Here is a 25877-nt window from a genome sequence, read left to right as displayed (position 1 = left end):
CATGTTTTATGCATGAAAATATATGAGAAAACAAGAAAGATCTGTAGTCTGGTGTGATTGTAAACTTATCGAAACAGCACGACATGAGTGATATAGATCACAGAGCTTTAGGTCAAAGCAAGGACAGACATTTAACACAAAGCTGCAAGCACAAGTGTTCTATAATCATTTCCCCAACTTAAATACAGCCCTGCTCCACAAGTGTGTGGCTGGTTGAAGCCACCGCGGCCCGGCCCACCACCAGCCCCAGGGCGGCTCCGCTGTGGCTATCACAGTGGCAAAGGCCGGACAGTTGACGCGGTTGCCAAGAGGCAGTGCCTTTTCTTTGAGGGCAACACTTCAGATGGGCGCAGCCATAAAGGAGAGAAAATAAAAGGATAAAAATATCCAGAAAGTTGCGTCTATAATTGGCTGCGCCTTTCAGCCTTTTTTTATGTGAGCACAGCCCAGTCAAGAACAGTGGAAGCCACTTCATCCCCCAGTGAAACCCTACACTTCTCCCCTTTCACAGTTCCCTCCCACTCTGTCCACCCATCCACAAGGTTTCTGAAGCTCACCTCACTTTTTAACAACACTGTACCCTGGACTGTCACCCTGGATTAAATGGTAATCTCATTTTGATTTCTGGCGGAGTGGAGGTATCTCGGATTATTGTCACTTGATAATGATGCTGCCTCGGTGCTGATTCAGGGTGTGACTGCTGGAGGCAGAGTGAGAGACACACCTCAGAATTGCTGACGAACAAGTGACAGGCCAGGTAAGAAAACAAAAAAAAACTGCATCATAAAATGACCCATCTGTCACTGCTATCTTCCTATAAAAACTCACTGTAAAACACTTGCTTTTATTCTTTATCAATTTTGAATCCACTGTTCAGGTGCACTGTCAGTGAACAGACTTTCTTTCCATTGTTCTTGGGTTGCACATGGGAAAAAAACACTGTTTCTGTTTTTGACATTTTGGGAATGACAAACGTGGTGCTTCTGTTATACACATCTACATTGCAGTCCCAGGTCTACCATTGAGAGAGGAAGTGGATCAGGCCTGATGATACAGATACAGCTTGTAAGAAATCTGGCCTCAGGTTCAGATGTTGACAGAGGCGATCCAGCTTGTCTTAAACTTTACCTCGGATACTCTATCTGCCTGTATTACTGCAGATTGATCCAGCACAGCACTGAGAGAGACATACAGTGTATTTAAATGTGATCAGAGATGAAAGGGAGACAAATTAGAAAATGTTAGACTTGTACAAAGTTGGGTAAAGAGGATTAGGAGCATGAATCTAAATGATGTTCAGCAGCTTTCGTTGGGCTGCTGATATATATTTTTTTTTCACTGAAGTCTCGCTGGGCTGAATTTCTTAAATTTTAAATGCTCACTAATTGGGGCAATTGGAGTGTTTCAGCTATAGCTTCAGTAAAGTAGCAGAAATAGCCCAATTGAGAATCAGATAAGGAAACATAAATCTGGAGTCCAAAGCACTTTGCTTTGCCAGTGAATAAAGCAGACTCTATTGGGTATATAGGCCACAGTCAACAGGTTGCTGTTTGAAAATTGACCATTTCCTGAATAATTATCTGCTCTAACTACTCCAACATACTACTTCTACTTCACTTTAGGCCACTGTCCACTGACCTAAAAAGTCTAAAATATGCAACATATATCTTTAAACCAGGAGAAATGCATCAGTTAATAACAGTACAGTTGGATCTTAAAACTTTTTAGCTGTAATTTATTTAAATTAAAGGATCAGCTCAACATTTTGGAAAACAGAGTTATTAGCTGAGAAAAATTCAAAGAGCAGATTGATACTTGAGACTTGAGGCCAGGGGAAACATCTAGCCTTGCTCTCGCATTTTCCTTACTTAAACACACCCAAGCTCAATTATTGACCCCTTGTTATTGATTGAATTATAATTATTATCATTATTATTATCTCCGCCAGGAAGATCATGCGATAGGTCGCGTGGTGTGCGTGCTTGTGTGCATCCATGAATAAGTGTGCGCCTCTGTGTCTGTCCATCTCACATTCTGCTGCCGCAAAAATCATAACATTTTGAGTGGCCAGTTATTGCTTAAAATAGACAATGTATAAAAATGAGAACATGCAATTTCATGGGAGATGTTGTGTTTGAGGTCTTTTCATGGTCGGAAGTAGAGTCACTTAATAGAAAAATGGATACCTGATTCAAAGATGGCGCCTCATTCATTCCTAGGGAAGTTGCTCACTCGGCGCAAACAATCTATCTAACAATTTATCTAATCTAATCATACGGCTCCTCTAGACTTTCCAAATAAGTAGTCACCTCTTTACAGCCGCTCCTTTTCCAATGATTGTCTTTTGGCCAGTGTGCGTCACGTGATGAGTGCAGAACTTTGAATACCAGGTAGGGCCACGATGCCAAAATCGCTTCACAGTCTAAATCCGCTCCTGGGGCCTTCACAGCTCTCGGCCAAGAAATAGTCTGGCACGTAATTCCCCATAAAACTGCAATTTGCTGTTTTTTCCCTTTAGTTTTTTTACATATTAAGCAGACAAGATAAAACATGTTCGGAGCCAGGCTAGCTGTTTGTCCCTGTTTCCAGTCTTTATGATAAGCTATGCTAACAGTCGTCTGGGTCCAGCTTCATATTAATGAACAGATACAAGAGTAGTATCGTTAAAGGATGGTAAAGCACTTCTCTCGTATTATTGCTTTCCAAGTTGTGCATATCTCAGACTTTCCTCAACCTCCCCCAGTGACCCCCCGCAATGAAACACTCTCCCAGTCAGGATGACTCCATGTTATGGCTACGGTCAGTCACACATCAGCCCCAAAAACAGGCATCGCAACCACTGGTGTACAATAAGATCAAGAATAGTTTTGTGTTTATATGACAGGTTTCTGTCAGTGCCACCCAGGCACAACAGCCTCATAAATGAATCCAACAGAGACAGACTAATCGGCCCTTCACAACATGCCGGTTGGTCAAAGCTGCACAAATTTCACTTTAGCAGCTCCAAATGACAACTGGAGATACCTGCACGAATCTCAAATTTTAAAACATCTGTGTGGTGAAATCATCCAGTGCAACATCAGCAAACTCCTAACTTTGTTCTTTTACTGTTTTGTGAGTGGAGATTGTAAAAAAAAAAAAAAAAAAAAAAAGTTCCAACAATCTTTGACAAGTTTTCTCTGGATGGTGTGTTCTCTTGCTGCTGTAGAGGGATGTGTGTTTCAGTCTAAGGTTTCAATCATCACGTCTTGAGAGTGGAGAACCTCTCTTGCAAGCTTCTATGCCAGAAAGAAATTGAAACAAGGGACAATAGAAATACTGGACAATAGGCGGGATGAGATGAGATTTCTTCTCGTTGGAGCCCCAGATTTATACACATAAAGTGGCAAATGCAATCTCAGATCAGCTTTCCACAAGTCCCTACTCAAAAGAGATGTGGCAGCGGCCATTGTAGGAGGCAATCTCCCTGCACTACAGGAAGTACATCACCCACTTTGGTTTCACTGTTGGAGAGAAATGATCACAAATCCTGTTTGCCAAGCTGTCCCTTTTAGAAGAATAGTCAATTGTTGATGTTTCCACTGATCTTTCCACAGACTGAACAGCTTGATGGTGGTGATAAGCTAAACGAAACAGAACCAAACCAAGACCGAGATGGAATTACGACTGGGATGTAGGATCACCTTGAACTTGGTCATCCTGGCTTTGACTCTTTCCGGCGAGAGAGTGGAAGCTCAGAGGGCAGGTAAAACAATTAGATTGAATATTCCATTATAAAGAGCTCATGTTGACTGTATGTGACTAAATCCTCCTGTATTTTTTCATGGCAGGATGTAAAAATGTCCACTATGACTTGGCGTTTATCCTGGATACATCTTCCAGCGTTGGAAAGGAGAACTTTGAGAAAATCAGGCAATGGGTGGCCAACATTGTCGAGTCTTTCGATGTGGCACCAGACAAGACAAGAATAGCCGTGGTTCGCTACAGTGACAGACCCACCACCGAGTTCACCCTGGGTAAACACAGCACCCTGGAGGATGTGAAACGAGCTGCCCACAACATACGCTACCTGGGGGGAAATACAATGACCGGGGACGCTATCGGCTACACCACCACCAACATCTTCACGGAGCGAAACGGAGCCAGGCCGACAGCCAGAGGCATTCAGAGGGTGGCCATCCTTCTCACAGATGGCCGAAGCCAGGATTATGTTCTGGAGCCCTCTAAGGCGGCTGCCAAAGCTGGCATCAGGATGTTTGCTGTGGGCATCGGGGAGGCGCTGAAGGTGGAGCTTGAAGAGATCGCGGCCGAGCCAAAGAATGCCCACGTCTTCCATGTGACAGACTTCAATGCCATTGACAAGATCAGAGGCAGGCTGAGGAGGAGGCTCTGCGAGAGTAAGTCAGCCATCGGGCTCAGTGCCAACACATCACTCACACTGCATGCCACATGGCTTCTGTTTGAAGCCTCACTTTGAAGAGCCTGCCTCACCCTGAACGTGCACTCACTTAATCAAATTGGACTCCTATTTTAACCTATAAGTGCTACATGGAGGAAAGACCCTAACCACAGAACCCCACCCCTAACCACAAAGAGCTGCGGCACATGCGTACAGTGTCATCATAGCTTCTCTCTAACTGAATGTGAAGCGTGTGAGTTGGCTGTAGATGACAGTTTTCTAACCAAGACATTTCTGTGGGTTAGCTGCCTATTTGACTGCTGCTTTTTTGCAGAGGTGTTTAGCACTGGAAAGCCTGTCTTAAGCTAACCTCATTGTTTTTTCCTTCTAGTTTGCTGAGACAATCTTTCAACACATGCACACAGGCTTAGAAAGTATCTTACATAGCCAAATGAATTAGCTAAAATAAGCTTAAACATAGAGCTTTATGTTGTCCGGTAGCTGTGAGGAGAAGTGGAGAAATGTCTGTGCATGAATGTTTTCACGGAGAAGATGGATGCTTTGCACTCCAACCCTTAAATTCCTGCCTAAAATTATCCAGACAGGAAAGAAAAGGTCTTACCCACAAACTAAATACAAAAACGGAAAGACATGATTACATGGTTTAGTGCACAGATGAGCAAAGACAAACTCAAATTAAAAGTGAGATACTTTTAATCTGGCTCTAAATTGTCATGTTTGGCAAGTCAAAACTAGAGATTCTTCTAAAGGAAGTTTTCAGACTCTGAAACTCCTTTATTCTTTTTTAAGGACATATCATCCTGCAGAGACACTCATTTTAAAGCCAATGGCCTTTGACTTTGCTCCTTGACTCCATAAATATTGAATCTGTCAACTAATAATGTAAGTTATATAATGTAGGTTATATATTATAAAACATGCTGTGCATGCACCTTCAGAGCTCTGTAGAACTAACCAAGGTCTAAATTTACACAGGCAGAAAGTTCCAATGTTTTCTTTCTGTAATCTCTAAAATCACCACAAGTGAGTCCCTAAGTATATCAGTGGTCAGCGCAACTGGCTCAGAAGTTATTTTCACCCAGAAAATTATAGCTCTAATGTTTCATGTGGGTGCAGTGCAGCCGCTCCAAAGTCCATGTTGAATGTTTTCACCTTTTAATCCGTAGGTTTAAAAACGGACTCTACTTATTATGTTCTGCACTGATTCATGAGAGCATGTGTGGCCTCGCTTTACCAACGCATTCGCTCACACACTTGACCTTACATGACCCCAGTGACAGAGAACTCTATTATCAAAGCTCCTGTCTAACACCTGCAGTGTGTTTAAAAGATACAGCAGCCATTATGATGACAGGTAGCATGGGTAATAGTAAGAATAAAAAAATGTATCAGATCCTGGCTGCAAAAGAAAGTGGTGGTTGTTAGGTGTGAAATGCTCCAGCTTTTTGCTTATGAATCTGCCTGAGACATCCATTTCCAAAGGCAGGTTTTACATCGCTTCCATACTCGCAGACGGATTCCTAAATTATAGCTCCAGGGCCACGAGTGCAGGGAGTAGCTCAGCTTCAGCATGCTACGTCGCACTGCTGTGTAACAACACCGTCTTAAAAAAGAGTGACGCACTTCCATTAATTCACAGAACGGTAATTTTTGGTAGACTTGCTGGCTTTATGAACAATAAAGACCAAGCATCTTTTCTGAGATCTTCAACTATCACTTTAAAAAGACTTAAAGGCAGAAGAAAGAAGAAAAGGCTCCTTTAATGTCACTGCTAGCAAACTGAAGACGCAAACAAGACACACTATACAGCTGGAATTAGAGATAACTGTGAAATGGAGATAACGCCTCTTGTAGAATTACTAACGAGTATGCAAGTCCTGACAGTTAACATTAGCTGCTTGGATTTTCCTATTAAGCATGGTCTGGGATTTGCATGGAACAGAAAAACAAGCCATGTCAACAGAGCTGTGCTCATAAAGAACACCGCAAAGGTTAAAAGCCACTCCGGTAGGATGATTTTTATCGCTGTGATTTAAGAAAATTGCAGGGTTTGATAGTAGATGTTTGACAGATACTGGATCTTTTAGGGAAGTTGGAGTGTCTCACTGTGATATTTTCGGCCACAGATAATATTTAGAGCTGACAGTCATGACACAGACAAATTGTTGGGCTGACATTATCTAATTAGACGTTTCTCTGAACAGATTGATTACAAACTAATGACAGGATCCTGCTGTCATGCCTAATCAACAATGTGAAAGTGTATCTTCCTGTGTGGGATGAATGAGGAGGTTCTATTCAAATTCACCTTGTCAGTTGTAAAATGAATGCAGGGGACCAGATCAAAGTTATTTTAGAACAGACTGATGAGATTTGTCTTTCATTTCATTGCAAATTCACCAATTAATTAGTGGGGATAGGACATTTATTTCTGTTTCAGCCCTTAATTTAGATTGATAAATGGGATGTATTCTCGGATAAAAGCCTTACATGATAAAAAGGGTAAAGCTGCAGATAGTTTAGTTTTTTTTAACCAAGATTTCTCACAACACTCAAATGAAATGGAGTCAATCGAAATTTTGTTCACTGTTCTCACATTGTGCTCAAAATGAAAAATTTGATTCAAACGTGACTTAGGGTCAATGATCGTTTCGAGAAGCTCTTTAGGTTAATGCTAAAAACATGCACGCTAACTTGCTCTCGATGACAATGCTAAAATGCTGATGTGGCAGGTATAATGTTTACCATGTTCACCTTCTAAAATGTAGCATAATAGCATGCTAGCAGTTGGTTAGTAACACTAAACATAAGGTACAGCTGAGGCAGATGGAATGCCATTTGTTTTGCAGGTGTTTGGTCATAAAACAAAGAATAGGACAGTTAAATGTTAAACTGATTATCGTGCTAGATGAAAACTAATAGTTGTTGAAATGTATCCCGGGGGAGATATGGTTGTCTGTACCAAATTTAATGTCAATCCCTTCAATAGTTTCTATCTGGACCATAGTGGTGAAGCCACCAATTGACACTGCCATCCAGCCATGCTGCTAACGCGTCTAAGACTTCGGCAGCAACCTCGACTCACCACCTCTGAATGACAAAATATGTTTGTTGTTTTTGTGTAATTTAGTTGAACTGAACCTAATAAAATGTCAATCTCTCCAATGTTTACATCTAATAAACTGAACAGGATCCACATATGCGCTCTTTAGCAGGGAAGCTGGCATCTTGACACAGATAGAAAATACCCCTTCTGCCAATAAAAACGTAAACTGAGTGTATTGCCTTTCTCGATGTCATCACCATGACTGAAATATGTGTGTGTGGAAATATAAAACTGTTACTGCTCCCTGAGCCTATGGAGGTGCCTCATGCTCATGTAGAACTACACACTCTGCTCCCCAGACTTCAAACAGGAGAGATTATGGACAGTCTGTCTGCACTGGTGCTCTTCAGATCACATATCAGTCCAGAGACTGTGTTCCAATGAGATCACCATTTCCTAAAACAATCAAACAATTCACACCTTTTTCCATCTGACCCCTCATAAAGTTTCAGAATGACTGCTTCCTGTCACGTGGTTAGATTTCCAAAAGGATGGCTACCAATAAAAGTCACTTGCCTAACCTGTGCTCCCAGAAGATCATTGTATCCTGATTTACAGCATGTCTAACTGAACTATTGTCCTCTCTCCTCAGATGTCTTGTGTCCGAACATGAAGGTTCAACCTGATCGGTTTAAGCCCAACAGCACCAGTTATGGTCTTGAAGAGGTTCCAGGTATGTGCAAACTGCTGCTTTTATAACGGCGACATGCAGCGCTGGCAGTACTTGTCCACCACAAAGTCAGCTCTGTGTTTTTCAAAGCATTTCCTACACTCCCACATTCTGCTTTGGTACATGAGGAGAAACTTTATTTATATGCAAAGGTTTAGACAGTTTTCACTCACAATTTCCTCTTTTTCGATCTGATTGGAAATTGGTTTTATTCATGACTTGAAAAGTATTACTTTTCTGCAACATTCATTTTCTGTCTTGTTTTAAGCTGCCATTATAAAAGCTCAATATACTTGCAAAAACGAAAGGCTGGCAGACTTGAATTTACACACATTTTTCCCACTAGTCACAGCTTATTTTGCAAACTAATGCTGCTGTGTTGTAGATGTATTTTGTCTAAAGTAAACAGCAGCCATTTCCATGATATGAAAATCTATTTGTTGGCCCTTCAAACTTGCTTGAAGTGTTTAATCAATCACACCAAAATGTTGGTCCCAAAGTCCCATTTTTGGGAAATAGGCTTTTCCGCTTTCTTGCTGAGAAAAGCTCACTCATTAACAGAGAAATATCTTGTTATTTAAAGTTTCAAAAGTTTCGAAACATCAAGCTACTTGTCTCCCTCTGCTTCACATTTATTATGCAGACATGATCCTCTCAGCAAGAAAGCTAATAAGCCTATTTCCCAAAATGTCAAACTATTCCTTTTAGGAGGGAAAACTTGCAAACACACCTTGTTCCTTTAAATGCAGCTGTGATTTTCATGTTCAGCTGTAGAACTAGTCGTCTATCAAGTAAAGCGCATTACTAGTCCTCCACCACTTGATGTTTTGATTTCATAAATTCCAAACTGCTGTGGTACAGGTTTCTGAGAACTCTTGCATAGTGTTTAACCAGAAAGGTCGGATGTTGTTATAAGAGTGTCTTTTGGGGGATCTGAGTTCCTGTCTGCGTCTCCCACCCACATCCATCACGCTAAGAGATAAAACAGATGCACTGGCATGACTGTTTGGACTCCTGCTACGTTGAACTTCATGGAAAGAGAGATGTCAGAGTAGTGTAAGCTGTGCTTTAGAAAGTTGGACTCTCAATTTGCAATTTGCAATTCATCTGGCATTTACCTGATAATCTGTGAGAACTGATACGGCGTCTTTCATAATGAATTGCTGACATTTTGTTGATGGACTCTTTTGTGCCAGTATTCAGTTATTTTCCCCAAAAAACAGTAGTTTGTGTTTCCTAAGAAACGTAGTGTTGTCCGGCTATAAAGGTCCATAAAACATTTAAATCTTCCTCTGTCAATAAAACTTAGTGAAACCCGGACCGATGAAATTCTTGAAGCATCATTATATTGTGATGGAAGTGGGCATTCCTGTAACAAATACAATATAATAAGGAATAATGAACATTTATCCACAAATCGAACAATCCATCCATTCGGTTTACCCACCCATCATTTTCAGTGTCGTTGGAGTTGGATCCTATCCCAGCATGCATTGGATGAGAGGCAGGGTACAGCCCGGACAAGTCACCTGCCCATCACAGGGCCAAAACAAGCACATTCATTCCTACAGCCTATTTGGTATTTCTAATGTATCTAACATGAATGTATTCATTTGGAGGGAGGAAACAAGAGCACTTGGAGGAAATCCATTTAGACATAATATGCAAACTCCACACAGACGTCAGTAGTCCTACAGTAGTCCTACAGTGTGGTAGAATGGTATGAAGTATCAAGGAGCATATGATGGAAAAACTCAAGTATATTACAAGTATATCACTGTCAGTGTTGCCCCCACTGGTAGAAAGCTTCAAGTTTGATATGATAACCTGACACATTCAAAACTAAATGTTTTTTATACCAGTTAAAGTAGCTTTTTGGTCAAAGTTAAAGACCAGCTAATCCTGTGTTTTGGCAGAGACATTTTATCAGATGATTGCCATTGGACAAGTGCTAATTATGCTAATTATGGCTTTTCCTCTAAACTGCACAGGAATTGGAACAAACTTTAGATAAATCACTAAAAAACCACTGATGTTTCGTGATACAGATGTACCACTTTGTCAGATGTAAGCACTCTAATTGGAATAAATCATTCGGGTTGTTTTGTTTGTCTTTCCGATCCAAGTCTTGTTCCACTGGGAAAGTAGATGAGAACCAGCACGACAAATGCAATGGTGCTGTTAGAGCTAATATAATCATTTTAAATCCTTAGCTACTGTCATGGTGTAACTTAAGTGGATTTCTATATTATAATGGTTCTCACAGAGAACCACCAAGAGAACATGAAGAGGCCACAGCAGGTCCCCAGCTAAAATATGTTTTTTTCAATTTACTATTGACAGTTGTGTCGTACTCACATCTCAGAGCCTGAACCTGCATTGGGCCTTCACCGCTGTTATCAAACGGCGGTCTGAGGTCTGAAGCTCCCTGACATGACAAAGATGTCCGGGGTTTTCCCAAAATGCTGTAAGTCTGTAACTGTGGCCTCACTTAAAGACATACATTGTCAAACTTAATTGAGTAAAGTGCTTTTCTTTCAAATTGTGGGGAAGCACATAGAGAACCTGTCTACATATAGAGAAGAACAAGACAAACAGTATTTTTCTTTATAACAAGCTGTAAGCTCCCACTTATAATTACCCAACAAATGTCCTCTACTCTGGTGCAGAGAGTATAACTCTCCGTGAGAAATGTCAAGACTAGTTTGCCGCTGATTACGATTTGACAGCCAAGAGACCTGCGGTCTGAGTCAGACTTGTGTTTATCATGGGCTTTCTAGTCTGACCCCTCAGGGTACTGAGCACACACAGGAGGCTGCACAGCGTCTTTGCAGCTCATGTGCTCACTATCTACTGCACAACCGCTGCCATCTGCTCTGATCAAAAGAATGCTGTGTGTATGCGTTTGCCTTTTCCCAGTCAGTGAACTCATCTGGCTTTTCCCGCAGATCACCCCATTGGTCGTTTTTTTGGGCCGTCCAAAATAACTTTTTGGGTTGATTATATGCTATCTGCTGCCAGTCCAAATTACAGCTCTGTGCTGAGATGGCCCCGTGACAGCCACAGAAACGACGCGGCGAGCGAATGTGCACGACGCAAGCATGGTGACAAAGAGAGTCGAGGCTCACAGCTGCACGGCTTCCTCGAGCAAACCCTTCAGCGAGCACTGATGAGCAGCAAAACATCCCTTAGTGTAGCATCACCAAGGCTCAAGTCGCTTGACCTTTTCACTTCCCAAATTATTACCACCGGTCATTGTAGAAATGCTAGACTCCTGCTCTGTGTGAAAAAAATAAGCCAATCCCTTTCAAACCAGGTTTCTATCAGCAGATTTCAACAGACTTTCGTTTTAGCTGCATGTGTTTGGCCTGAGATGTCGTGTTTTTACAAGTATAAGTGTGTCAATCGGTTTTAACCTTTGAAAAACCTAAAGATCACACAGGTACCATAAGAGAACATAGCTACAATAATAGGTCTGGCACTTTCAGATTATGCTAGTTCTTCGTGAGTTTGTAGATTTAGTCTTCAAACGGGTGATAATGCTATACAAACAATGCTGCCGATAGCATAAAAGAACATGAAATAAAAATAAAAGTAACTGCACTTTTATTTAACAAGGGACAAGATCCAAAAATTGAAAAACAAAATTCACATTTATTCTTTAATCTTGTTCCTGGTTAGACAAACAAAATGCTTAAACAGGTTGTCGTGCATTTGAGACAAAGCAGAGACAGCACCATCTACTGACCAGATGTGGAAGCTGTTAAAGATGCAAGTGTATTAAATGGCATCTAAAATGAATGGAGGTGTATGAAAAATGTCCCCCAAAACAGGTTTTGTTCATGTACGAACCAGCAGAAAGTCTCCCTCCTGTGGTGAGTGCGTAATAATCTGTTATCTCCAGCAGTTAATCAAAGACACCACACTGACAGATTAGCTGTGACAGATGACTGAGCCAGTCAGTTATTCGGTCTGTTATGATGGCTCTTGTTTTTCAGGTTATTTTTTACTCTGTTGCTAATGACACATGGGCAGCCTGTGCTTCTTACCACCTGTTTCAAGGCTATTTCTAATGACCTCCACTAAGCTTTTGCCAGACTCTCACATTACCACCTTAATGTTCCCGTTTCCTCTTCGGAAGATTAGCGCACCGGTGCTAATATTCCCAACGGAAACCTGACTTCTCATAGATTTTTTTTCATTACTGAGGCCATGCAGGAATATGTTGAGGCTGTCCTCATCCTGTCTGCTAATGGCACAGTCTGCTCGTCGCACAACAACATAACCACCAGCTTTCAGTGAGATCTGCTGGAAAAACTGGCAGCATTAGTGCTGTACAAGCTATCATCCTGCTGGCATTGCCATAGCTACAGTGCTTGTTTGTTGTACAAGGGAGTGTCCTTTCCAAACCACCTAAATATGACCTGTGGTTACACCACTTCAAATCACACGCTGCAGGGCAACACACACACACACACTCTCTCGAGACTCGTACGCAGACCTTAACAGAGATGGCAACTAGTTTTTTCCTCTGGCAACAAATCAAATAAATGTTGAATTGCCAACAAATGGCTCTATTTTCCAGTTATTCAGTGATTTTAATCTTCCACCAAAATAGTCACAAACACAGTGGCTGCAGGGTGTGGTGGGACTGACCCAATTAAACCCCAGCACCCAAGAAATCTGACAAAGTCCTAACTCAACCTCAAGACTTATTTATGCTTATTTATTTGTGTGTGAGAGGCTGTCATGAGTCCAACTGGGCTATTTTACTGTGTTGCTGCAGGGTTCAACCTCATGGAGCACTTCAACGTGAGAGATATTCTGGGAACCAAAGAGGACGAAGGCCAAAGTTCTTACGTTCGCCTTGGCACCATGCCCATTGTACAGCAAACAGAGTGAGTGACCACTCTGTTATATTGCAAACAATAAGCTGTACATTGTCTTCTAAATATTTTTAAAGATGTGATTTAAAGTGATGGACTGAGAAACCTGTCAGGGAACACCAGGGTAGAAATGAGCTGTTAGGCCCCAACTGAAAATAAACAAAATATAAAAATACAAAATAATGTTTTGTGCGCTTTTAAATCAAATGTTTTTCTCAGACATTTTGTTAGATGTATCAGCATGTGTTACAGTTGATGTCAAAATATAAAACTGTATAGAGATATTTAGTTCTTTATAAGAATAATGCCACGTCACTCTGCTTAGGAGAGAAGGAACAGTACAGACAGAAAAGGTTACTCGGTGAAACATAGACACTGTGTTTCATTATGAGTTTGTACATTAAAGTCGAATCTGTAACTCTGTGTCTAAGTAAAATAAAGCACTTTTTATACAAGCTATAACAATGTGCTTTTATTCTGCAGGGATATGTTTCCTCAAGGGTTGCCAGATGAATATGCCTTTGTGACGACATTCAAATTCAGGAAAACCTCAAGACGTGAAGATTGGTACCTCTGGCAGGTTTTTGACAAATATGGAATCCCACAGGTGGGTCAGCCGAATGTAAATAGTAGTAAATGTGACTATAACTGCCTGTGTGGCTAGATTCAAGCAATTACAATGTCAACTCAGAATAGGCTCAGCTCACTGACTATTCAGTTCCTTCTTAAAACATTGACATTAAAACATGAAAATATCATATTTACTTCTGTCAAGACGGATTTACTCCGGCTTGATTATTAACTTTCATATTTGACTCCACAGACAACAAGTTTTCTTTCTGTCCTACATTCAAAATGATTAATACCAAAGTACTCATTATGCAGATATATTATAGTTGTGGGTTGTAATTATTGATGAATGAATGGATACATTTTAATATTGCATCTGTTAACGGTGGGGCTAATTTTAATCACTTTATATGCTTCAGGGGTAGTTTGTGAATTTCCCCATGGGAATCACTAAATACTTATCTTAAGCTATAATAATACATATAATCATCATAATGTATCGGTTTGGATTAAAAGCACATAGCCGCAGAAAATGGAAATATTTAAATAAAGTACAAGTACCTCAAAATTGTAATTAGAACACTACTTGAGTACATGTCCTCAGTGGGTACATTCCATCCCTGAACCTGTTGGCCTGTATCTTTCAGCTCCTGTCGTTAACATTATCCTGCCTCTGTCCTGTCAGGTGTCCATCCGCCTGGACGGTGAGAATAAGGGGGTGGAGTACAATGCTGTCGGCCTGACAAAAGACGCCGTCAGAGCTGTGTTCAAGAACCCTGAAGTTGACAACCTGTTTGACCGCAACTGGCACAAGATTGCTCTCAGCGTGGAGGCCAAGTCTGTGTCTCTGTACCTGGACTGCAAACACATCCAGACTCTGCCCATTGAAGAGAGGGAGGACATTGATATCCAGGGGAAGACAGTGATTGGGAAGAGGCTGTATGACAGTGTGCCAATTGATGTGAGTCTTTGTCCCATATCTGTGCTTGTTTACTACACTCCTATAATGGAATGAAGCATTGTGAGAGGTTGTAATAGATTTTAAATTTCCCAATACTCTCCACGTTGATAATTTCATCAATTGTCTGTCTGTTTCTGCGCAGTTTGACCTCCAGAGGATGATGATTTACTGTGATTCCAAGCATGCAGAGCTGGAAACCTGCTGTGATATACCCAATGGACCTGTGAGTATTTTCGGCAGTGTCTAAAAGTAGATGTAACTACAGGTTTAACAGAGTAAGCTGCCTTGTCTTTAGGTCAAGCTAGTTTCTAATTTAAAGTTAGATTTTTAGCTGGAAAACAATTAGATAGGTTAACATGAACTTTCTGTTTCTGGCTTTGTTATTTTCTATATCTGACATACAACCAGGCTCATTTTGTACAGCAACAAAATACTACTATTGTATTTCACTGCTTTAAGTCTTTATGCTAAGCTAAGCTAATGGCTACAGTAAAATAAGCTTAATGCTAATCCAAGCCCCCAAGAGGAGCGCCGGGCTTTGAAGGCATTTTGTATTTACAACTTCCGGGTCCATCACGTGATGCCTAATAAGACTTTCCCCATAGACTTACACTGGGAAAGAGGCTTGTAGAAATGATGGCCTTTCGGTCAAGCATGAGATCGAGGCTTGACCGAAAGGGAGGGAGGCGGAGTTATAAGAAACGCTTGTGCGCTTGCTCTATAGGCCAATGGATGAGGAAGATTGCCGGAAGATCCGGGTTGTTTTATACTCGGAAGTCAAACTTTTTTTGCTTCAAGTGCCACTGAGCAGCTTCCAATGAACGTGGCCCAATATCAAACTACTTTAAAAAGCAATCAGCAACTTTAGTGACATCACCTGAAAGCCTATTATTGCTATTGTGTAATGCTCATCACACAGTCCTGACACCACCAATGCTATTTTTTGGTTTGACCATTACTTTTGCCGTACGTTTAATCTTTTCAGTGCCCCAAGAAAGTTGTTACGGAGGCCCCCCCAATTGAAATCCCCGCTCCAACACCTACTACTGGGGAGCAACAAAGAAGCCCTCAAGTGAACTGTTCGTGCCCTGCAGGAGATACGGTAAAGCCACCTGATTCTACCAGACTTTATCCCCGTCTATTATTTTCACAGATGAGTGGGAATCCTTTCTTGAATGGCTTTCGAAAGACTTCTGTATTTTCATTTCTCACAGGGAGAGATCGGTGCACCCGGTGTGGCAGGTCCTAAGGGTGGAAAGGTCATCTACAATTGGTTTTAAGTACTAGTTTGTGTGTAACAAGAGCTTACAGTTTTCATTACAGAGTGGTTTGTTTACTTTGTGAACTTACGTTTTTAGGGTGACACTGGCCTTAAGGGCGCCATCGGAGCTCAAGGAATCAGAGGAGAAAAAGGAGAAACTGTATGAAAAATAAAAATGTGCACATTTACAAGCGTGATTTTCCATTTAATGGAGAGATAATAGCTAATTGGTTGATTTTCAGCACATCATGTTCAATGTTGTAATGACTTTCTGTAGATATACTATGATACACATTTCATTTATTTCAGATTGCATGCCTTCCAGCTATTATCTCTGCTTTTCTTGCCGCCTCGAGAATAATTGATCCTTATCGATTAATTATTTGCAGGGCAAAATAATCTCTGTCAAAGGTGATATAGGTGAGAAGGTAAGTACACCTGCTATTCCTGGTGCTGCATGTTTGTCTCCATGCATATTTTATATGCATGTACATCTTGGACACAATTTTGTAATTTCTCCCTCAATTTTCTATTTTACATCTTTCTTTTTTCCTCTCTTTCATTTTATGTTTTTTTCCATTTTGGTAGTTTATGTATATTTTTATCACTTTGACTCTTTTTTGTCAGGGAGTGTGTAGGAAAATGCTCAAACAGCTGTGATTGTCAGAATTAGAGGTCAGGGTACCACAGAGGATATGTAGACGAGAGGGCAGGCCTAGGCAGATGCCCACCAAGTCTGTTCAAATCACAGCCTCTGTGCTGCCTGGCACTGCCAGCTGGAAGTCTCACAGTATAATTTATTCCTTGAGACAAAATCCTGAGTATGCATCATTCAAGCTGTCCAGAGAGGGACACTTAAAAATGGCCCCAAGAGGTCTGGAAGCTGAGACGTGGTCTTCTCACTTGTGTTATCTACTTTGTTTGTGATAGTTGTAAAAATGCATCTGTAATTATTTTGAATAATACAGATTTATGTAAAGTGTTTTAAAAAGCCAGTGGGGAGCTGTCAATCGTTATTTTAATGTCAGTAAAGCAGTCAGACAGACAGCAGTACTAATTTCGTGATACATTGATTTTCATCTTGTTGTTCTTGCTGCTGGAAACCCTGCTGGGTTGATAAAACTGCATTAAATCAAACTTTAATGCAGCATATCCCTGTTGCTTTTCCTATGTCTTACTTTCTGCATGAGCATCTGTTTTCCTTTCCTCCTGGAGAAGGCTGCAATTTGTTGTCGCAAACTTTTCTAAAGCTGATGCGGAAACATGACGTAAGGCGACTCCAAGCAGCGGTTGAAAGCGGCTGCGTCGGTCATCGAGTCGCATAGGGTGAAAGTGAATTCATGCGGCTTTGATTGCTTCTAATTGCATCTTTAGCTGACAATGGCGGGCAATTCCCCGCATAGCAGTGTTGTTGTAGATAATGTCTTCTTCGTTATATGGGGCAGCGGAGCGGGGGACCTTTCTCCTAATCTCTGTGATGCATGACATGACGTGCGTTAAAACGATAAAAGCTCCTAAAATAATTAAAGGGCGACCTTCTGTGACTTGTAAAGTGGTTTATGAAGCAGAGGGAAGTTTTGCGGTGGGCAAGACCTCGTGGTGCTGTGTAATTTAACTGCTATTACTTTTCACTCAGTCCAGCCTTCGAATTCCAAGGGAGTCCTTGGTATAGCTTATGACATCACTGTTCAAACCAAAAGTGCAACACTGTGAAGCCAATGGAAAGCCATTGTTCCTTGAGTCTTTGGTTGGACGTGTGACCAGACCATAGTGGGTCTTGGTGAAGGTGATGACAGCTGTTGGCACATTCCGGCTCCCAAACATTTACTCAAAAGTGTCTCTGTGTATCTTGTCGTGTGTAACTCTTTGTGTTCTGTGTGATATTAACGCCTGTCTTTTGTCCAAATGTATGCATCACTGTTCAAATAATGAAATCCATTAATTCCTCTCAAACATTTGTTCTACATTAACCATCATGCACTAAACCTCGTTCTGCGATGCCACCAGGTTGATATTCTGACAGCACGCCATCGTCTCCTGTGTTACCGGCCATCCTGCATGCTTATGTTCGACAGAGCAGTCAAAGTAAATACTTGCCTTCTGTTCACAGGGTGATACAGGCAGGATAGGGTTGACAGGTGCTCCTGGACAAAAAGGAGAGAAGGTGTGGCACTGGTGAACCCGGACATGTGGCGGATTTCTTTAATATGTCGAATCTAAAAACGTTCACATACTCTTCTGGTATTCATTTTGTGTTTCCCATCATCTGACAGGGACTTGGTGGTGTGCCAGGCATCGATGGCTTATCTGGAGACAAAGGAGACAAAGTAAGTCATAAATGTTTTGATATTTCAGTCAGGGTTTGCAACACTTGTGCTAATATGTGTGTTTTCATCCGAGTGTTTTTTTCTTCTTCTGTAAATAGGGTGGAGCAGGACTGGCTGGTGGTCCAGGGCTGACAGGTCAAGCTGGACAAAAGGTCTGTGAATGTGGTCTTCCCATTTTTAAAATTAATTCACGAGCCAGTGCACATACATTTTACTAATCATGATGTTGATGCGGGGGGAAAAAAAAGGTTATCTTTAGTCATTCCGTTATTGGCACTGATCTCAGAGACACACTTGTTCTGTTTAATGGCCGTACATTCATTTTTCTGGACAATTACCTCTCAGCCCGTTATCGATTTCCTGTGAAAAAGGGGGCAGTTTGTTTGACTTTCCCTTGGATGAAGCAGCAGCTGGGGAAAGAGGAAGCAGGGTGTTGGCTCAGGTTCGGTCAATGGACTGTGACAGGCTGCTCGAACCAGGACTGGAGGGACTGATTGCCCCCTTTGATACAATACAGAGAATACTCAATTAGTTAAATGCTACCGTCCAAAAATATATAAATGTGTATTAGAACGTGAACACTCTAAAAGAAGCATTTTAGCATTTCTAATTTTCAAATATGGTGTCTAATCTGTCTAATGTTTTTCCAAGAGGATAAGGGAATTATCACCAAACTTATCCTTATTAGCCTAACTCATTGTTTTGTTTTTATGGTTCATGTAGGCTACTGTATGGTTTAACGATTTTGCTGCAACAGCATCCGTCTCAAGCATTAAATCTCCGATGAGCCCTGCACGCTGACTACCTAGCACAAGCGGCGGAAGTTAGCGATGGTAGCTAGTCAAACTTAACGTTAGCAACCTATATTCTTCTCAGGAGTTTGTAAAGTCCGAACATTAAAGTGAATATTAGACATAAATTCATCATTGGGCGACACCAAATACATGCTAACATTCATACGCTGTGTATGCTGGGGCAGGTTCCTAGTTCGTCAGTTACATTTCTTACATTGATTGACCTCTGACTCAGCAGCCCCCCAGTTGGCCTACAGTATGTCACTGCAACACTGTTAGGAAGAGTGCCAAGTCTAAAAAACTCCCGCTAACAGAATGTTACTCAATTTATTTTAGGGAATTCAAGGGGATGAAGGAATTTCTGGCACCCCAGGTCCAAAAGGTGTCACTGTGAGTATGATCTGAATGCACTTCACCGAGTGAAGATCTGATATTGATAAATTATCAAATATATATTTTTTTATGGATTATATTATAATGTTGCTGCATTTTGCTGTAGGGTGAATCAGGTGGAAAAGGAGAAAAAGGAACTTCGGGAGCCCGGGTAAGTAATACTGCACTACGTTCTTTGATATAAATAAATCAAAAGTGACAGATCAGCATATACTGCAGCAGATAGGGGTTCAGCGTCTTGCTCAAAAGCACTTGAAAAAAATAGTAGGTGCTGGGTTACACATTTATTTTTACTGTCCATGTTTCACCAGCATGTCCCAGGATTTGAACCATGTATGTTAGCTTGAACCTGTACAGAATAGAGTTCAAACTGCAAAAAACCCTGACCACAGAGTTAACTTCTGACAGAGGCAATTCTTCTCAGAGGAACAGAGAGCTGAGGGGAGTAATGGTGCAAACAGATGTGGCTTCCTTGATTCACTCTCCACACTTCCTGTCTGGGATCCTGTGGGGGCGTTTGGCTATAGTGCAGCTCATTCAGGCCTACTGAAGCTTTGTTGATGTCTGAAGTTTCCTCCGAGCTGCTAACACCTCCCCTCTTTAGTCATCACGATGATGTTAGAATGCAAGTCAGACTTCTAATAAATCCGTGAAAGGTTCTTTCCCAGCATCACAATGATCTCCAATGGAAGTCAAGTTTTCAAGATGTTTTTGTGACTTTAACAAGGGGCCTGTATAAAGCAGTAAACATGGAATAATTACTTTGCCATATGGCATGAGGATGTGCAGCAAGTTCATACTGAAGCTCCATTCAAACATACTGATGCCAGGTTTAGAGCTGTCTGTCAGTCAATCAGTAAGCAATTTCCTGTAGTTGAAGACTGGAAAAGTACTTGTCTCAGTAAAGCGATTAAGGGAATAGGTGGTTTAGAGGAGGCACCTGGGGTTGAAGTCATGGCAATGTTTGATGACTGAAAACACAGCGCTTCTTCTGGACGGTTATGCTGGCCCGTTGGTCCACCGCTTTGGACCAGACGGAAATATCTTGACTGAATGGAATACCGTGGAATTCGGTACGGATGTAATGGTGCCCCTTTGTGGTGGTGACTTTGGTGATCTGCTAACTTGCAACACCAGGAGGTCAAGGTTTTCACATATCCACTGGAACTGATATATACTCAGGCAGCAACCCCCATGTCTGAAAAGTGAAGCCAATGCGAAAGTAACTTCAACTTGCATTGTCTCTTCTGGCCAATAAGGGGCGGCTCCTCTGGTTGCAAAAAGAAGTCAGATTGCATAGAGGTCTATGAGAAAATGACTCTACTTCTCTCTTGATTTATTACCTCAGTAAACATTGTAAACATGAGTTTATGGTCTCAATCGCCAGTTTCAAGTCTTCTTCAATACAGCATCATGTTTATTTAGTAAGTTATGGTCCCATTCAGAGTAAAGTAGACAATAAAGCAGGGTGTGCTTTAGGGTGTGGCTATCTTTTGATTGACAGGTTGGTGCCACGGCGATGTCTGAGTGGGTTTTAGTCTGCGTGCTCGAATTCCAGCGTTTCAGAGTGCGTTTTCAGTTCATAGAAGTTAATTGTAGCCGTTTTTGTGGCCTAAACATTCCTTATTCAGCATTCGTTTGTAGCTTTGATTGAAATATGTCAACATCTACCGGATAGCCATTCATGTCTACCTTAGGATGAACTCTAAAAACTGCCCCCCCACTGCACATGCTAATTATGCTTTTTTTTTGTAAACAAAATGTAACATAAATCACTTCCTGAGTTGACTGTTTTTCACAACAGTTAGCAGTACTTTATCAATGCTTTCCTCTACTCTTTCATTTAAGGGTGAGGCAGGTCTCGATGGATTTCCTGGCAAACCTGGTGTTCCTGGGAAAGATGTAAGTCCTCTATTTAAGATCCTGCACTTACGAACAGACCACAGATATTAATCTGCGACATATTTGGTGAGTCACCTTTGTATTAATGAAGCTTTTGTCTGAAATTGATAAGGGTTTGAGAGGACTGGTTGGTACACCCGGGCCCAGCGGAAATAATGGCATCAAGGTATGTGCCCCCTCCTTGCTATATGCAAAAAAATGTTCACTTGATTAGAAACAATTCAAGGTAGATATTGTCGTAAGCATGTTATTAAGCTGCGCTGATGTAAATCATTTCAAGGAGGTATCATCAGTTTTTCAAGCTACTGTCTGTTGTCTCCAGACATTCCTCCGTCTCCTCTGTGAGTTCATTTGTCTGTCTCTAATTACTGACTTTGATGACTCTTCCAGTGGAGCACACATACTTACACCACACCCATATGCGTGCACACGGACGCACGCATACACACATATGCGCAGCAAATTCCCATGGCTCTTTACCCACAAGTTTCACTTTCCTTTAGGCCTACAATAAGTACACACGTGTCATCTCATAAATTATGGTCGCTGTCGTATCATTACCATATTGCCCTAGGTGCCTTATCCTGAAAGTCTCTTGATTCTAATAACGGGGTTTTCATCTTTCTTGTGTGAACTACGTCACAGGGGGAGAGAGGCCTTCGCGGATTACCTGGGGATGTGGTAAGTACCAAAAATCGACCAAAAGGATAAAGAATTACAGGCTTGTTCAGCGATGAAGAACATAATGGAGGGATGGAGTTAGAAAGACAAACGGCACATGATTATTACTTAAGTCTAACCAGGTAATCATGGGCGAGATGGACCTGGTGACCTTGTTCTTTAACTGTAAGCACATCTAGAGGGAGCGCTGACAGACAGAACAATTAGTGCTTTAACTGATAAGTTGATCGACAGGCAGCTACTGTATTTTGATATTGGATCAATCATTTATGTCATTATCAAGCAAATATGACAGAAATATATGCTGGTCCCAGCTTCTTAAGGATGCTTTTCTTGGAGGATGAATGATGGTAAACATAATCACTCGGATAAAACAAACAATTTGAATACTTCTGAAAAGCGATGGGCCATTTCTTCCTTTTTTTATTAACTATTTTCTGATATTGTACAGATTAAAAACGATCCATCAAAAAATATTGAGCAGATTATTTGATGATGAAAAAAAATCATTAGTTGCAGCCCTATGAAGCACAGAGAAACACATCGTTCCGATATGTTTATTTTCTTCACAAGGGGAATACTTTGACAGAAGAAGCAATTATCTTTTCTCCATGAAGCCACAGAGGATTTATTTTGTACAAATACCGTTTGTGTGAGATAAGGGTTGCCAGTTATACTGTCTATGGCCTCAATGTTTCACAACGATTGTTCCGTGGTAGCACAGTCGATCTGTCGATGACTTGATTCAAAAACAATTATTTGTTTATCGTATCTTTTAATTTCAGTTTCAAAAAGAAGGTCTACGGGGTGACAAGGTGAGTAATCGTTCAATAATCTAATTATTTATCATAGGAATGTAAAGATTCAAAGAGTACCTCAAAGACAACTAAATACACCACCATGAACACAAATGAACACACTACCATTGTGTACCATGTTGTAAAGGATATGATATCTGAAAATGTTCAACCATACAGTGTAAACTGTAAGTTTAGTCTCAAATAGCAATATAAGTTATATCATGTAATATGTCTACTGTGTTTGACCTGTTTCAGGGAGATGGTGGATCTTCTGGGCCTCCAGGGCCCGAGGGCCCCCAGGGGCCTCAAGTAAGGATCATGATTCATTACTTCCTCTTTCCTGCAGTGTAGTGTTTGGTATTTTGTTGCGGTGGAAAAGTCACCTGTTCAGTTGTAGTGCTGAGCAGTTCATGAAAATGCCAGTTGTGCTGTATGTATCTGATCATTTTGTTCTTCAGGGCCCTCCGGGTCTACAGGGACTTCCTGGGGAACCTGGAGAGTTCGGCCAGAGGGTAAGAATCTCATTTTTATGGGACTGTCATTTGTTCTCCACATTTCTTCATTATTTCAGTACTTGGTACGTAAAGATGCTCAACAAAGTACATAATGTTTAAATACCTGCACATGTGTTGCTTACTTCTGTTGTTCCTGGCTTCAGAGGACTGAGTTCATCTCTTTATTTCTCAGAAGCAAAACTGCTCTGGAGGAAGAATGAATCGTATTGGTTGAGTTATATCATAGGGCAAAAGGAGTGCGAGTGGCAATCCATCCTTCTTCCTTTTTATTTATGCACCGCGCATTTACGATTCAAGCAAATTACGGCAAATCTGAACTTTGACGAAACCATTAACTTGAACCATGAACTTTGCAAGACTCCTTTAGGGACTTTCCTCCGTGATGTGACTCAGTCTGCATACAAATCACGCCCAGTTTCTAGGATGGCAGACCTTCACACCAACCATGGCTCTATACCCCATATACTTGTGACGCAGACAGAATCTGTCTGAAAACCTGACAGGAGGCTCAATTCCTTGCAAGAAAGTTCCCTACCCAAAATTTAAAGTAGCTTCCTCCTCTTTTATCTCCTGCCCTTTTCTATGGCCAAATATTTCTATGGCAAATACATTTTCCCATGATTATGATGTAAAATGACACACAAATGACACATTTGTTTCATTATTTTATGATCACTTAAATGCTCATGCAACCTTTTCTGCTCATGCACCCTAAAATTACATTTATGTAAGACTGAATTATTACATTCCATGACAACATACGTTTTTAAAGAAGCATGTTTACCAACATAATAAATAATAATAATTTATTAACGTTATTAATAAATGTCTTGAATATACAGACATTCAGTTGGATGAAGATATTTGTGCGGTTTAAAACTTAAAAACAGACGTATCCCCGATCGTATCCCCGATCTTTCAGTAACCAAGTGTTTAGGATTTGGCCGCATCTAGTGGTGAGGTTGCAAAATGCAAACAACTGAAGTGTGTTTAGAACTAAGGTGGACAACATGAAAATGTGAAACCATGAATGGCCCTATTGTAGAGGATTCTGGGATACTGTAGAAACATGGGGGGGTGCCTCCGTGAAGAGGACCCGCTCCTTAGTTTTAAACGTTCATTCTAAACACAACAATTCTTATTTCCACACTCTTATACACTAGAGAAAACATACTTATGTATAGTTTATTCCGTTTCAATAGAACCTAAATGCACTGTTCTTTAACCAAAAGGCCTTTGTTGCCTAAACTGAACCACAACCAGGACTCAGGATGCAAACTGTCTCTGAGAGCAATAATGTTTCCCATCAAACTATAATCAAACAAGCACAGTATATACACGCAATTTAATGGAGATGGGTTTGCATCAAAAGTGAATTTCTTTGTAATCTTGAGACAATTGAAACCGTTTTCTTGCAATACAATGACTATTTTTGTGATCACAAGAAACCAAACCTGATGATGTTTAACAAAACAACAATCCTGTGATAAGGAAATAAACCAAAATGATTGAAATGTTGTCATGCATTGCATCTTATTAAGATCATGTGCTTTTTCCTGCTTTAGTCCACTGAGTTTGGACTAAAATTAGATTACTTTGCCTCCAGAGAAGCTCTTGCTACTCTAATCTACAGTAATTGGAGGTTTACACTGTGCTCCCATAACTGTATTTATCATATTCCAATGGGATTATTTAGAATAAAGAAAACTGATATTTATTCCTCAGCTGATACTGTAGCTGTTATCAGTGTTTGTATAATTACCTACAAAAAGTGTCTCTCTCATATTCCTCTACACTGTCTCAGTGCACGTTGTTCCATTCACACGGCAGTGTGTAATTAAAACAGACACATTGGTTCTACATGATTTGTTCTTCCAACACATTAACAAAGATAGTGACCTCCACTCCCCATCTCCTCTGGGAGCAATTCACTTTTCATTAGCAATATGTTGAAATCAACATTTGCAGCTGCTCAGCTGGGCAGCAGAGACGAGGCAAACCTCCACTGGACCTAAATGAAAGACGTTTCGATGAATAAAGCCATCACATTGGGTTCAGATTCCACAAGATCAAATAAAATCTCACTCTGTGCAGCTCTGCTTTTACTTTGTAATATAATTGGAAGTCCCGCTGAAGCATTTTTACAGCCTCATGGATGCTTTTCAAGTGAAAAATACAGATAGTGACGAGCTTGACCTATTTTCTTCAGGTTTATGGTTGTTGTACCTCATGTGAAGATGCACCGGTAGAGAGTGTGAGTGGGGGTGAAGGTAGGCTGAGAGCTGTGATAATAGGGTGGTCTCCACTCCTGCCAGCACTGATAGAGTTGGCTGTATGGTTGAGTTGCTATAGATTGAGCCACTTTCACCTCCACTCTAGCAAAGCTCTCATCAGTCGTGTGTGTCACCGCTGCTGAGGCCTTATATATTCACCTCTATCCTGATACGACAGCTGAGGGCAGCCTGGGTTGGAATGTGAATGTGAAGGACAGCACCAAGAAACATTATAAAGAAAAGAACATTAAAGTACTGTGGACATTCGGGTGGAAATGTGACAGGAACGCAAGTGAAAAACTTCCACAGACAGAATTC

The 25877-nt window shown here is 41.0% G+C and overlaps 1 protein-coding gene across 1 annotated transcript in view; it reads left to right on the top strand.

The window, feature by feature from the left end:
• The first annotated feature begins 650 nt into the window (after positions 1-650).
• col22a1 (collagen, type XXII, alpha 1) overlaps positions 651-25877 on the top strand; it is a 44502-nt gene continuing 19275 nt past the window's right edge. Inside the window, exons 1-23 of the mRNA XM_031854121.1 lie at positions 651-757; positions 3597-3745; positions 3831-4397; positions 8119-8199; positions 12983-13094; positions 13566-13689; positions 14338-14613; positions 14756-14836; positions 15599-15715; positions 15828-15872; positions 15972-16034; positions 16264-16302; positions 17985-18038; positions 18148-18201; positions 18300-18353; positions 19332-19385; positions 19495-19539; positions 21237-21290; positions 21403-21456; positions 21936-21971; positions 22757-22786; positions 23027-23080; positions 23230-23283. Coding sequence (XP_031709981.1) covers positions 3655-3745; positions 3831-4397; positions 8119-8199; positions 12983-13094; positions 13566-13689; positions 14338-14613; positions 14756-14836; positions 15599-15715; positions 15828-15872; positions 15972-16034; positions 16264-16302; positions 17985-18038; positions 18148-18201; positions 18300-18353; positions 19332-19385; positions 19495-19539; positions 21237-21290; positions 21403-21456; positions 21936-21971; positions 22757-22786; positions 23027-23080; positions 23230-23283 — 2139 coding nt within the window. The 5' untranslated portion in view covers positions 651-757; positions 3597-3654. The remainder of the gene's footprint in view (positions 758-3596; positions 3746-3830; positions 4398-8118; positions 8200-12982; positions 13095-13565; positions 13690-14337; positions 14614-14755; positions 14837-15598; positions 15716-15827; positions 15873-15971; positions 16035-16263; positions 16303-17984; positions 18039-18147; positions 18202-18299; positions 18354-19331; positions 19386-19494; positions 19540-21236; positions 21291-21402; positions 21457-21935; positions 21972-22756; positions 22787-23026; positions 23081-23229; positions 23284-25877) is intronic.

This window comes from Anarrhichthys ocellatus, unplaced genomic scaffold (genome assembly GCF_004355925.1).
Source record: "Anarrhichthys ocellatus isolate YVR2014 unplaced genomic scaffold, GSC_Weel_1.0 scaffold14, whole genome shotgun sequence".
NCBI classification, from domain to species: domain Eukaryota; kingdom Metazoa; phylum Chordata; class Actinopteri; order Perciformes; family Anarhichadidae; genus Anarrhichthys; species Anarrhichthys ocellatus.
This window is presented reverse-complemented; position numbering and strand designations above follow the sequence as displayed.